The sequence below is a fragment of the Homalodisca vitripennis genome, chromosome 2 (genome assembly GCF_021130785.1).
Source record: "Homalodisca vitripennis isolate AUS2020 chromosome 2, UT_GWSS_2.1, whole genome shotgun sequence".
Lineage (NCBI taxonomy): Eukaryota > Metazoa > Arthropoda > Insecta > Hemiptera > Cicadellidae > Homalodisca > Homalodisca vitripennis.
In genome coordinates, this window is record NC_060208.1 from 40,977,475 (window position 1) to 40,992,605 (window position 15,131).

The 15,131-nt window shown below is 33.2% G+C and overlaps 1 protein-coding gene across 1 annotated transcript in view; it reads right to left on the reverse strand.

Moving 5' to 3' along the window:
- Window positions 1-1,123: 1,123 nt before the first annotated feature.
- Window positions 1,124-15,131, reverse strand: part of LOC124355603 — a 100,955-nt gene continuing 86,947 nt past the window's right edge. The window contains 5 exon segments of the mRNA XM_046806766.1: window positions 1,124-1,585; window positions 4,302-4,456; window positions 6,531-6,617; window positions 8,422-8,608; window positions 10,370-10,479. Of these exon segments, the coding sequence (XP_046662722.1) occupies window positions 1,237-1,585; window positions 4,302-4,456; window positions 6,531-6,617; window positions 8,422-8,608; window positions 10,370-10,479 (888 nt within the window). The 3' untranslated portion in view covers window positions 1,124-1,236.

Consider the following 15,131-nt stretch of genomic DNA (forward strand, 5'->3'; position numbering starts at 1 on the left):
GACAGAATAGCAATAGTAGAAAAAATAAAACCTACGGCACTAACTTTAGAAATATTTAACGAATCACAATAATAGAATATAGTAATCAAGCTGACAACCGGTCTAAAGCTATCTAGAACACAGAGAACCAAAGTATACAAAAAGAAGAATCATATATGCAGTTGAAAATAGATGGAAATAGTGAATGACCCTGCCTTGGTTGTTGAACACCTTAATATTTTTCAAAAATAGTAGTTTCTACATTAGATAAAAATCTGGTGCAAATTAAAAACCATAAAAATACTCCTTCAAATTATCCTCCCACAAAGTGATTCTCAATTTCTAACTTTAACACCAAAAACACAAAGGAATTCATTGCTACAAAACCCACGCTGTCTTGCGGAGTAGATGAAGTTCCTTCAAAAGTCGTAAAACGCTGTGCCAAACAGTGTATTTGTTGACATAATAAATATATAATTCAAATTAGAGAATTTTCCCTCTACTTTAAAAGTAGCCTAAATATATCCAAAACACAAGAAAGGATCTCTCATCATACTAGAAATTTAACGCCCTATTTCGTTAATATCAACACTCGAAAATAATAGAAAATATTTCTCTGTCACGCTGGGCCACATGGAAAAGCAGGAACTAATTTTAAAAAATCAGCATTGTTCTTTTTTTAAAAAAGAAGATTTACCACTACAGCTGTTAAAAATATAGTTGATACATATCTTAAATAACTTGGAAGATGACAAATATGTATCAGCTGTTGTACTTGATTATGGTAAAGTCTTTGATTGTTTAGGCCTGACATTATTCTGGGCAGTGATGGCCTAACTATCTGAAAGAACGCACACAATTTATTGAAATTCAACTAAATCTGAATGAGAAAAAATGTACATACAGATCAGTACATTCTCTACCAGTGAGTAGAGAAGTGCGACAAGTCTCAATGCTTGGCCCTTTTTGATTTTTTATCACTCTTATCAATGATGACAATGTAGAGACTAAAATTTATGCAACCGATTGCAACTATTTTATTTTTAAATGACACATCACATGGATTAGTAGCAAACAGTTTATCTTCAACAGACAGAGCACTCCAATACTGTCTTCAAAATGACTTGGCTATAAATCCATCAAGAACCATACATATAAATTTTATTCGAAGACATGAACAAATAACAGTTATTCCTAATATTAAAACGGAACAGTCAAGTAGCGTTTTAAAAGTTATTTAAAGGTTGAATAACGACACTAGTATTGTGTAGAATTTATTTTCTGAGCTTCCATTGACTGAGAATTCTTCACATCCTCAGGACTCAATTCAGTGTTGACCATTTGATATTCTCCAGCTGGGTGTTTTTCAGGGCAGATCTGAGTTTGAGGAAGAAACCGGCGGATGCAAGGAGTGATGAGCTTCGGGTCAAGATTTCTCAGATCCTGAGGTCCTGTGAGGTATGAGACCGGGAGTCCAACCATGAGGACTATCAGAGTGCCGAGGCCGATGTAGTACCAGTAGGACATCTGGAATATGAGTGCCACGGAGTCATCAGCGACCGTGGGAGTTCCCACTCCAGTGTGTGTCTGCACTCGGGTGGTCGCACTGGAACGTGACAATTGTATTAGTCTCCAAACAACTAAAATGAAAACGTTTTAAGAAACTCAAAGTTTATATTTGATAATGATATGATCGCAAATGGCAGATATTATGAATATAATAGAAGTAATAATAACATAATTCAAATGTTACATATTTACGTAAATTAATGTATGCATGGTATTATATAAAAATGGAGAAAGTATAAACATGACTTGTATATTTACTATAGATAAGCCGCATTGAAAGCAACCTGCGCGAAGATTTCTTGCGCATAGGGGGGAGAAGCAGGAGCTTGACCACGCCTACCGCCACCCCCTCTTTCACTGCTTCATGTATTTCTTGTTGGTGGTCTGCTTCCCTGTGTTGGTGTTTTGGATCATCACACTATGTTTTGTTACTCTCGATGTTACGTAATAACAAATATTATTATTAAATATTATTATCTATGCTAAGAATAGTGCATTGCATACATTTAATATGTTAGTATAATTAGGAAGTATTTAATAAATGCTTACTGTTAACAGCTGTTGTTATTATTACTAGGTTTGTAAAACAGCTGTTATGTAACACACACCCTACGAGTGGTAAAATGGCGACTGAGGATTGGTTGGTAAGGAATGTGAGGGAGAAGTGAGTCCGCGCTTCTTCTCCCTCTCCACATCTCTCTCACTCATTCCCCCTCGCACTGTTCACTTAATAGGTCGCTTTCAAAGGGGCTCATCTATAATTCAACTCATAATACTCGTATTAGCACAATACTGAATTATTTTCTCAACAATCAATAACAGCTGTATATAATACAGCTGCTATTTATAATGCAACAAATAGTTTAAAGAGAATACATATCACACGGTAACTATTTCTACTTCCAGCAATATTTGCTAATGCATTATGAAAAAAAATCCTGCCATTAAGGGGAGGGATAAAAGCAGCAGGGATATTAGCTAGCAGTAACGTTGCATTACTGGTTCCAGGGGTTTAAAAACTCATTACTGCTGTGGTATTAAGACAAATATTTTATACACATTGGGTGGTTATTTGTTTACTGACATAATATATTTTGGTGTTAATTTGAAGAAACTTAATTGCTTTCTGATAGTTAGGCTATATATATATATATATATATATATATATATATATATATATATATATATATATATATATATATATTATCTTAAAGACTACTAAATATAGTCTTTCCGATTCAGATTGAAATGCTAATTAGGTTTATTTTACAATACAGGTAAACTACAATTGTACAAAAACAATTAATTTCTCTAGGGATATACATTACAGAAAATTGGGTTTTGTTCAGTTTCCGTCATATTGGAACGGGATAGCGTAACAAATTGGCACATGAACTAAGCAGAGACACTTAACAAACAAATTATTGTACCGTGTATGAACTTGTTTTAGTACTGTTTTCTCCAGTTCTTGGTGATCGAAAAATGTGTATAGGATTATCATTTACTCGATATCTCAAAAACTGTTTGAGTTACAAACACGATGTTCATAACAAATATTTACGAAATTTTATATGTTTTACTTTTTTGTAAATCAGCAAAAACGGAGTTGTGGATTTAATCGAGGTTTTAACGGTTGCCGTATTGGAAAAAAATGGCGTACAATGCATAACCAACGTAGCCGGAATATTTATAAGATCAACTTCTTATACATATTTGTTGTATTTGGTTGGGATTATTTGGTTATGGACAGTTTATTTTTTTCAGTGCCACGTTATATAACCTATATACTTTTGGACTGCGTTGGTTTTGGCCCTTATGATCATGTTCGTTGTTGCAATTGCTATAGGCAATAATCAGGTATGGGAAAGTCGATTTGTTGAATTTTAAACAGATTTTAGCTCCATACATCTGGTTGAAACTTAACTACATGTTGCTCACTATGCTAAAACCTCTCGCTGTGTATTTCATGTCATATTAGCTCCACTTGGACCGTTTTTTCCCTCACCGAGCAGATGGGCAAGCTGCCGTGGAAAGGCAAAATTTTAATTTTGTCCAAAATCTTTTTATTTTATTTTAACAAAACAAAATTTATTACTAAGTTCAGTGATACATACTACATATCCTTTCGTTAAGTTATTGACCATATAATAAAGCTTTGAAATCGACTCTACAAAAAACGTTGCTGCTAACATAAATAAGAACCTGTATATACTTTAATACGGTATACCAGAACTATAGCAATAAAACTAAGATCACACTTTTTTAAATTTCAACTTGTTCTGTAATAAAATAATAATGACTACAAAAATATTCATTTAAAAAAGAGCATTTAACATTTATCTTCATCAACGAAAAATTTTGCATACTTCCAAACATTATATACAATCCAACGAGTTCCATACTGGACTCAAGTATCGAGTGTTATACGCTGCCCAATGTGACGTAGAACGTAGACCGGCACCATGCAGCCAGCTGCAGCGCCAACCCAACTGCTTGGGTCTTAATATTGGTGATGAACGTTTCATCACCGATGTGGCCGGTGGAACGTACATAATAAGCCTCAAAATAAACTCCAACCATATCAGCTGTCACTTTTTAGTTAAGGAAAAGAGCAAGGCGAGAGTCACCAGCTATGAGCTTTGTTCGCCAAAGTTCTAGCGATCACAAATTTCTCGGTTCTTCTCCTAAATTGGTCACAATCCCAGAGGCTCACCGCTTTGTGAACAGCACACCAATTTTATAGTTCTACTTACTTGAAATCGAGTCTAGCGAGGAGCTCAGGAGGACAGCCGTCCACACTCGTGATTTTCCCCGGGAACTTCATCATACCGGAGGTTATGTAGTACTGGGCCCCGAACACTATCACTACCATGGTTGTTAGGCTCGACACGGCCCCTGCTAACGCTCCCTGGAAAACAATAACATTATTTCAGTTTTAGCAGATTTTTCTCGTGGGGTTTCACAGCACCTAATCTCACAGCACTTAAAAAGTATTCGCCGAGGTGTTTTTACGAGGACTTTTTTATCTTTTTTGGCATGATTTAGGGTTAAAGCTTGCGGGTAATAATTATATTTATATAATACCGTCAAAAGATCCATGGTCATGTATGAACACGTTTCGAAGGCATCCATTTCCTACATCGTCAGACCACCCATCGTTGGCGGGCCGCAGTCTCCTGAATACAGTATCGCGCTCAATCGAGATTTGTGTAGTATTGTGAGGCGATATGTATTTATTGGCTGAGCGGTAGCGAAGCCTATCAATTGAGGGGCTGGAAAAATGTAATTTCTCTATCTTTTTGCCTGTCTATCTGTCTGTCCGCATGATACCTCGAAATCGAACAGACCTAAAGATTTGAAATTTGGCATGAAGTTTCATTTGTATGTCACGCTTCACTGAGTTCATGTCACAGCAAATGATTGATGATGTATGTCACTCCTTGTGATTACGCTAATCTTTATCTAATATATTGACAATGACACTATGTACGTGTTTGTTTTTTTTCTAAATTGAAAAACATTTTTCATAATTTAGAACATTTAGAGCTGCAATTAACGGTTAGTTCAAACACACAGTCCAGCGGACTTTCTAGCATAGTTCTTGCCGACTTCTTCAAGGCAACCTTCGGAGTCAAATCCCAATCTTTATATATTTTAGGACAATGTCTAAGTAGATTTCTAGGGTAGAGTACTTACCTAATCGCTGATATCTAAAAACGGCATGAAAACTAGTGGTTACTCCTTAGAGAGTTTACACACTATAACAATAAAAAAAATGGAAAATAGTTGTTAAATTATAAACCATTTGGTTGTACTGGCATAAAGCAATGTTTATTCAGAACAGCTGATTACATTTAACAGGCTCTTTCAATTAATATTTCACACTTTTAGAGGCCAAAATGGGATTATTTGCTACTTTAAACTCCCGTGAATGGTCACCGGGAGAGATTTTCGAAATGAGAATAGGCCTATATTCATTCCAGAGACCGTAAGAATGTCGATGTAAAATTTTAGTACAATCAGTTGAATATTTTACGCTTGAAAGCAAAATAAACAAACTAAGACACTTTCTCATTAATAATATTATTAGAATAGGATAAACAGAAATGCAGTGAGAAAAATTTTTTTGCACAATAAAGCATACAATTTTGCTTTCTAACAAATCTGTAAGAAAATTATCAAAAAGTTATATATTTGTATATTGACTAATGTACGACTTTATAGATTTCAAATATATATGTGGAAAATTAAGCTTGATTCTTAACCGCTTGTAATTATAAACAGATTTTTGTAAATTAGAGCATTTTGTTAAACAAATTACTATTCTATTATACTACTGTTTCTACATTTGTACGTTTCTCGTAATTTGCGTAGATTGCTAGAGAAGTTGTATGCAAACCTCCTCAAACAAATTAATTGAAATTCAACCGGAGTCCCGGATACATACACGAGACTGTGCTTGTGTTAATGTGTAGGTACTCTGATTCATACATTGTACGGTCTGACTCTTGCCGTTTATCATCTATTTTGCTTAATGTAGATAAATTTAATATTTCCAAATGCGAACTGTTTTTCATTCTTGAAGAAATTTATAATAAAATGCACAATCAATTACTTATTTTCCGAAGAGCCCACAGACGACGAAAACGTCTTCTGAACCTAGGTCGCTGGATCTGATTTATTTTGCATCCTCGGAGGATGTTCTTTTAGTTATCTACCAGTTGAAGATAATTGTGTCTTTCTTAGGTCAGCCTTCCTAATTTATTTAGCACTGAGGGAGATCCACCCAACCCGTCATCATCCATAACAAACCAGGCCTATCAGCTGACATCCCTAAGCTCCAGTATCATGCCATCATCGCTCCTGGTCATCCATTGTAATGCCAATAATAAAAAATGCCTTTGCTAAATCCAGTTTAGTTACTACTGGACAGGATAAATCATTCAGGGGTCAAGTTTCTTTCTGGAGACCTCTACACGTACCTTAGCATTGGCTGTAGGAAAGAACAATCCCAAAATAAACATTCCAACCAGAGTTCCATTGGTTACTCCACTTAGGCTGATTGACATCTGTAACAGAAATACAGTACGATATATTAAATATTCATGTTGTATCTAATGATATACAAACATGGTAACCGTTGCTTCAATATTTGTTCAAATCACAAACTACTACATTTTATATATAATTTTTTTGATATTACATTAAAGTATGAATTCTTTTTATTTTTTTTATCCCAACAGAGCTTCTACCAATTCCGGTTATTCTAAGATTTTGCAAGACAATTCTCAAGCCATTTAGAATTAGAATTACATTTTTACAAGTTGAGCTGGAAAATCCTGTGACAATAAACTGTTAAGAAAATTCGTATATACTGATGTTTGCTGACTAGCCACTGAAGTGACTTCGGAATCCATACTGTGAACACATGAGGACAGAATACATAATATTGTTTAAGTAGTCGCGTCAAAAAATACGCTAGACAATTCAGATGTTGCTGAAAGATGAATAACTCATTCAAAAGGGCAACTATGATATACTAGAAAATGTGGTGTAGTCAAAGCAGAACTAAAGAAACTGAAAGTAAGGAAATTGAAATTATGGGTATTAAGGATTTCAAAATTAGAAGATTGCAGATAAACTAGGTGGCAGTAAAACTTTCCAATTTAATTTGTAATCGATTACTTTACTATTTACGCTATTAATTTCTAATTAAATTTCCACGTAAACTAATACAGTTGAATATCAAAGAGGTGTTCTTAGAAGCAGTAAATATCCGTTGAAGACGCAGGACGGACAGCTGGTCCTAATCTAGTTATTACTCTTGAAGCACAACATTCATATTGCCTCAAAACCTTAAAATAATCTCAAAATATACTCCAACAACGATTCAGTATCAGATCAGTACCACTAAATACAGGATGGCCTAGATTTGAAATAGGAAGATGACAGTCTGAGATACGTGGGTGCGGCCATAAGCACTCACATTGATCTGCCGCATAGAGCTTTTCCTTGGTCTCCCACGCTATGCTACAGTAAAATTTGCCCATTTACAGAAGTCAATTAATTATGGAATTGAAGTACTACCAGTTGGAAAACCACTACCAGTTGCACCAGTCAAAGTGTAGGCTATGGATCCAAGGATTATAGGTTCTCCTATAACTTTTGTCCAACAAGATGAAAAGGCAAATAAGGAAAGAGAAACAGAAAGATAATCAATGTTTTTCTCGAACCATAGCACTCCCTCCATCACGTCAGAGCCAGCTCTACGAAAAGGTTTTTTCAACTGGAAATCATAAACCCTCTGTGGCACTTTGTGCATGTGTTTAATATGTACATTATTTGAACATTTAGGGAAGAAATTTTATTTTAAATGTGGATTAGATCTGTTCACCTCTGCTGCTCTTCCCTTCACAGCTAAACTTCACCAAATAACTCTGACATTACTCTAAGTCCACCATCTGAAAAGGAATACGGATGCAACATCTAATGTTGCTCCTAACCTATTAATGTATTTAGCTTACACTTTCTTTTATACTACCTTTAGGGATTAAAATTTATCTACAAGGGAACGACCTTAAACATTACACAACTGTATTTTTAGGGTGGCTGAGAAAGTAGGGAACTGTCTTAGAATTATACAGTGCTGCTGTTGCTTTATCAGTTATAAAACATATTTTCTGGGAAATCCAGAAGGTTGAATATTATTAAATTTGTAGGGCCACTACCCTCTAGAATTCATTTCTTAAGATTACAAAGTCGACATTAAGGCTTACCAAATTAATTATATAATATAAAGGCATGGTTTGAACACATACTAGCTTGAGGTTCAGAAACTCGCCAAAAAAATAGAACAATAAAAAAATACAATACCTGAAGCAAAGATCCAAGTTTCTCTACAATGAATACTAGTCCAATGCAGCTAATCCCAATAACCAAGACAATTATCTTCAGCGTAAAAGCCTGCATCGCATCTGTTTGTTTCTTCCCTCTCAGTATAAACTGGACAAAGTCTTCGTATAGGGTGCCAGCCACCGTGTTCAAACATGCAGACATCGTGCTGCCAACATAACAAAACTGTATATTCAAATCAAATTTATTACAATCATTCAAAGAGCTTTTAATTGGGTTAGAATAGAATATAAATACTTCGTTATTCAGGCGAAATTACGACCGTATGATCCTTTCTTACATTTAACCTCTTAAACAAAAATAATCCTAATAGTACAAAATTAGGCTTATTAACTAAAACTTACTAACATAATTTTCCATTCCCTCTTCCATTCACACAGTTAAGATTCAAAGAGCAGATAAAAGATCACAATTCAAATATCATAGCCCCGCCGCCCGCCACGATCATCCGATCCAGGTATCTTCGTCTCAGCTTCACCGCAAACCGCTCCCGGCTCTCAATTTCTTTGACAGAATCTGGTAAGGGGTTCCATAATCTACAGAGATAAAGTTTACCTTAGATAGACTACATATAGATGTAGAGAATTATTAAAAAATCGCGTCCGGTTTTATAAAGTTCAAGCTATATAGTTCAAGCTTAATTCTACGTGTATGGACGTTTCTTGGTTACGAATTCCTTTCAAAACTCATGCTCTAAACATCTGTCCAGCGAAAGTATTAAAATAGTCTCCGATTTGAATGAATACGCGTCTTAATTGTTTCCCAGTGCTTTAATGTGTAAGCTTTGAATTATACGTTTTATCTCTTTTGTTCAACTGGTTTTTTTTTATCCAATATTATATTTTCAAGATAAAAGTATACAATTTTATCACATAACCAAATAAAATCACTACGAGAAGTGTTGCTGAAGCCACAGTGGGTATACAATGTTTGTTATATTTTGCGTTTTTAGCTTTCACTGTTTAATTCTATAGGTTTCTAATTACATCAATTAGTATGTGATGTTTCAATGTGAAAGAACATCATTTATTTAGTCATAACAGCAAACAATATCAATATCAATCGATGTGCTTATCGCTGAATCCGCATTGGGTATAAATATTCTATGAATCTGATATTATTACACTTGCTTCCCAAAGAAAAACGTGTATCTAATCTTGTAAGATTGCATACACTTTAAATAAGATAAAAATTAAAGGAGCAGTTAATAATTCTCAAGGATTATTTTTAAACATACAATGGTGTGATGATTGACTTTGCAAACAAACCTGTTTATGCTTTAAATATTGGAATATGGAACAAAATAGGTTTTAAGTAATAAAATAAATGTATCAATGCAGTTTTCGAAGTAATACTAAATTGTCAAATTATTATTCTTTTAGAAAGAAGAAAACATTAAGTTGCATTTTTATTAATATAAATAATCCGTTAATGTTCCACTGGTGAAGATGAAAATGTGTAATATATGAATGAATTCCATTCACAAATAACAGGTGTGCCATCATAAAGACCAAAGGTAATCCAAATCTAGATGTCTCTCTGTGTTTAATAACTAAGATTTTCAACGGATTTTCTAGTGCTGGGTTATGACCTATCAATGTTAGTAGTACTAGGCCTGGCCGATGAGATGTTATTTGAACAGTTGTTCGTTTAAGATCTCTTTTAACCTTTCATTGTTTAAAATGAAGGTGTAACACACGTTGGATTTAGAACCGCGTGTTAATTACTGCTAATAAAATAGATATAAAGCATATAAAGTTCGTGTACAAGTACAAAGAGGCACACAAAAAACTCAAACTCACTCAAAATTAACTCATTTATACCCAATAGATTATCGATTATGAAATATTATATTATTCTTGCATGTCTTAGTTACAGATTTATCCAGATCTAACTATAGTAAAGTTACCTAAGGGCTGCACTCAGGACACCAGATATAAACAGTCCAGTTAACCCAGGATAGTCCCTGGATACGTGCAAAACGTAGTGGGGAAGTATCTGCCCTGATTTCTCAACTATCTGTAAGTTTCAAACAATACGTTACATTTCATTTTTATTTGGCATTACAAACAATATTATAATATTATAAAAACGAAATATTTCACAGGATATTATATCATAAAAAATTATATTTTTGCCCTAAATGTCGTAAAGCTTGATTGATTTAAATTCAGGTATCTCTCTATAAATTAAAATAGTTTAAAATTAACGATTTCTAATGAAAAATATGCTTAGTTTTAAATTAAAATATATGAAGATAACAATTTTTTATTAAATTGTTTTCATACATAACAGCCTTTTATACTGTCTGGTAGTGCTAGGTTGAAAACAACGAATTTAATAAACTTTGTTCTTTATAATAATTTCTAAAATACTGATCAAATCACTTTTTACTCTCGTGGACTAGCGTCTATACCATATTGTACTGTATATTTAAACAGGTAAAGATGGTACTGTGTATGCACTGTACATCGGTATCATAAGGAATTTAAAATGTAATTATACCCAGTCAATGTTGAGAAAGAAAGTAATTAATTAATTGTTCTACAATACAATAGATTGATAGGTGAAATATTCAAAATCTGGATACAACAAGCATAGAGAAAGTATAAAACCTAACATAAGAATTGGACATTAGTTTCAGCGAGCGCCGTATTGAGAGCTAGGTGCAAGATTTGTGATTAAATTGTTGAAATTTTTCGACCTCTCTTTGGAGGGCCATGTTCAGAAATATCTGTTAATCCGAAACTGTTTCATATGTTTACTATAAAATTTAAAGTTACGTGGTAGATTCGCTATCTTAGATACTCTCCAGTCCTTGTTCGAATTGAAATCTAAGAAGAATATAACACAGTATTTCAGAATTAAAAGAAAATGTGTTTTTAAGTTAGTTTCGTTGTATACTTAAATTTATCGATCCACTTCATCTTAATTTTGATGATTTTACTTTCACTTTCAACTGGTATTACGTAGAAATTTGCATTTATGTTTTTCTGCCCGATATCTTGAAAACGAAAAAACCTTTTAACGATATTTTTACGAAGCTTTATTTCTATATTGGCAACATTGATTTCGATTATTGTGCATGTCACTCCATGGTAGTATTCAGCTGAGCGTTAGCAAATACTTTTTCATTGGTCTTAAGGGTAACCATGACGGCAACTAGAAAATTTCAGAATAAATAAACTTGTAAATAAACTGAATACAATCATGAAATAGTGGCATGTGATATTTTTATTCATAGGGTGAAACATAAATAAGGAGTGGAAAGTCAACGTTAAAAGTCGGTGACAAGATATCATTTCGGCACACTGTTGTCCCGTAATAACCTCTTTTCAAACCTAACTAATAAACTAAATGTGATGTATTATAAGGCAAGATATTTTAAGAAATATTACTGTTGAAGACTTTAAATTTTGCGTAAAACTTCATTTCTATACACTCGATGTAGGAGTACGCCACACCACGTGTCGCGTAAGAGGCTTTTCTGAGGTTTAATGTAAAATTTCAGATAAAACGAGAGACAATCATATGGAATAATAAAATCTTTACCAGTCTCGAAAGTGACCTATTACAGGACACGTATTGAACTATACTTTTTACCAAGAAGAAAAAAGCACTCGAAATGTTTTAAAAGATTATCAGACATTTCATAATCTAGTAATTATTCCTCCATAAGGAAACGTAACAATATGTTATCACTCATTTTGGTATTTAAATCAGCTGTTTGAACATGCCACTGAGCAAATAATCCGTCAAAACAAATAACGGAATTACACAACTGTCATATACGGAAAGAGGTGTTTACAAAAGGAAAGAATTGTTTACGTAGGGAAAGTAATATTTGGGAGAAGGAAATTAGCTGTCTTAGCTACGACGGAAATTATAACTTCACAGATCCCAGCTGTGTTGGAAAGTAGCCTATTACCATACAGAGTAATGGAAAAGAAATTTTAACATTCCCGGCAAACAAAAGAGAAATTGTGTCAGCCTGCAGAGGTTTCATGGTTAGACATGCACCATCATAGAACTCATTTTTACCTATGTTTCAAGCAAAATTTAAAGTCTAATAAATGAAATCTATTGAGATGTGTTTCATATCAGTGTTTAAATAATGAAAGTCTACACACCATGGTCAAGCTACAAAGCTCAGCCACAAGAATGAGTTCTATGATTATGCATGTCCAACAATTTAATTTTGCTGAGCGTTATTGACGCCTATTTCTTTTTTGCCTGCCGGAAAAGGGAAAATGCTTTTAAGTAGCCTATGAGCATCTGTCCGCAGGACGTCTTGAGAATAAAATGACCATACTTGAAATTTTGCAAGCAACGTCAGAAAAGCCTGTTACGCGAAAAGCGGTGTGGCGTAAGTAGATAGTAATATGGGGTTCCTGGCGCACTTTCGGAGCCAACCGAAAAGCAATGTAAAATACTGTTCAATGTACCATAAAGGAAGCTGAGAAATAACACAGCAAATCTCAATGAAAAATTAACCGAATCTACAGTCGTTCGTCTATAAAAGCGATCGGTACATTACTATCTACTCTGTGGATTGAAAAATTAACCAAATCTACAGCTGTTTGCTTCTACTTTCTTAAGCTGTGCTTTGTAAAATGTTGTCAAATCTGCTACGAATAAAGATTTATCTTAATAAAATTTAATCAATTTAAAACATTTTTACTAAAAACATACTTTTAATAAAAAAACTTTTCTACTAAATAGTCACCAAACAACATGAACTCACCAAAGTCTCTACAATTTCTAGCATTAAAAACAGTGCAACAAAGATGAATTCAGTGAATTGCCGGTTTATTCTCAACAACAGTTTGAGTAACCGTCTTTAAATGAAACAGAATTAAAAGAACTTGTAGAGTCTTTTGCAGAAAGAACGAAAACTGCACACGTGTACACACACAAAAAACGAAAAAAATAAAGGGATTATATATTTAATATAATTACGAAAGATATTGAAAAGAAAGTAAAAAAATAAACAAACAGAGAGTTTTCATCGTTTTTTTTATGACATTTTTCCCATATTATACGTTTCTTTCAAGATAATCAAGACTTAATTGATGAATTTCTTAGGAATTTTTTGTGAGTATCAAGATTTATCAACACAATTCATTAAAGAGCATTATAGAATTTTTCTTATAGAATATAGCCACATTTTGTGTGAAACAAAAGGTATTACTGTAGATAATATTCCATGTGATTCCTATGAAGAAAGACACCAACTATGGTTATCAAAACAGTACTATGACGTGGGGAGGGACTGCAAGTTTTAGAGTTTAAGACTTTATTCTACAAAGTTAATTGTTATAATTTCTTTATCTTTAATAGTCTTCTTTTCCAGTAACAACCAAGTGTAATTTTTCATTTTTGTTTAATTCTTTAATCTTTTTCTCATCCAAAACAGTCAAATATCTGTTCGGCAAGTGTACTTTACAATCTTCCAACTCGGCAAATATTGTAAAACCCGGCGCAATCGTTGGTTTACAAGCACCATTTAGTTAAATAAATTTTTCTATCTAAATGGAGCGCGATAAAATATCATGTCCGTTCTGCAAAATAGAAATTTTTAAGAAAAAAACTATGATCGCCATTATAATTCTAAAAGTCATGAAAAAAAACAAGCAAATTTACAATAATGAACTAAATTATTTAAGACAGTGGGCTAGAGAAAATAAAATTGCCGATCACGAAAAACATGTTTTAATATTGAGAAATTACGTGAATTAAAGAGAAATTTCAAAGTTGAAAAGAAAAAATCTCGACCTATTTAATGATGAAAAACTTCATTCAATAGCTGAAAAGTTGGCTATCGGTACTAACGATAATAAAACCAAGTCTGAAATGATCGAAAGAAATTGATAAAAACTCTTAAAGTAAAATCCGAAAAATATCATTGATGTAGAAGTTTTATCCTCAATACACGGTCTTTTCAAGCAATACATTTTAACAAACTTGAACGATAATTCCATGTCAATTTACAAATATCTTTCAATTATGCGGTCAGAAATTAAAAAGTTTAATCAAGAAATTTCAAGAAAATGTTAAAAATATGAAGGGCTATCTCTCTTTGGAATGTGAATACGAACGAACTTTAGTGAATGGTGAACCGCAAACATGTCTAATGTATTTTTACTATCAAAGCAGACGAAATCTTTGACGTAAACGACTTTATTACTAAGCAATTTAATAAATTAACACATCGAGAAACAAACGAATAATCCAAATAAAGGTTCCGGATGGACATTTAAAAGTTGTAAACAACTAGTTTTTTGAGCCTTAACAAACACGAAATGATGAATGCAGGATCATACATCGATTTACCAAAGAATATCAAAGATAAAAAAAGCTTGTATAAAATTAAAAAAATAGAGATGATTTTTGCTTTATTTACTCAATAAGATGTGCTATTGAAAAACCAGAAAGAGACTGTGAACGTGTAAAGCAATACGAAAAATTTGTGAATGACGAAATATTTTCAGGTTTTGAGTATCCAATGTCTCTGAAAGATATACAAATATTTGAAAAACGAAGCTACAATTCCAAGTATAAGTATCCAACAATGTCTATCAATGTCTACAGTTTTGATGAAAATATTAACATTGTTCCGTTACAAATTTCTGAAAAAATATGACGCTGAAACAAACATTGATTTATTGTAT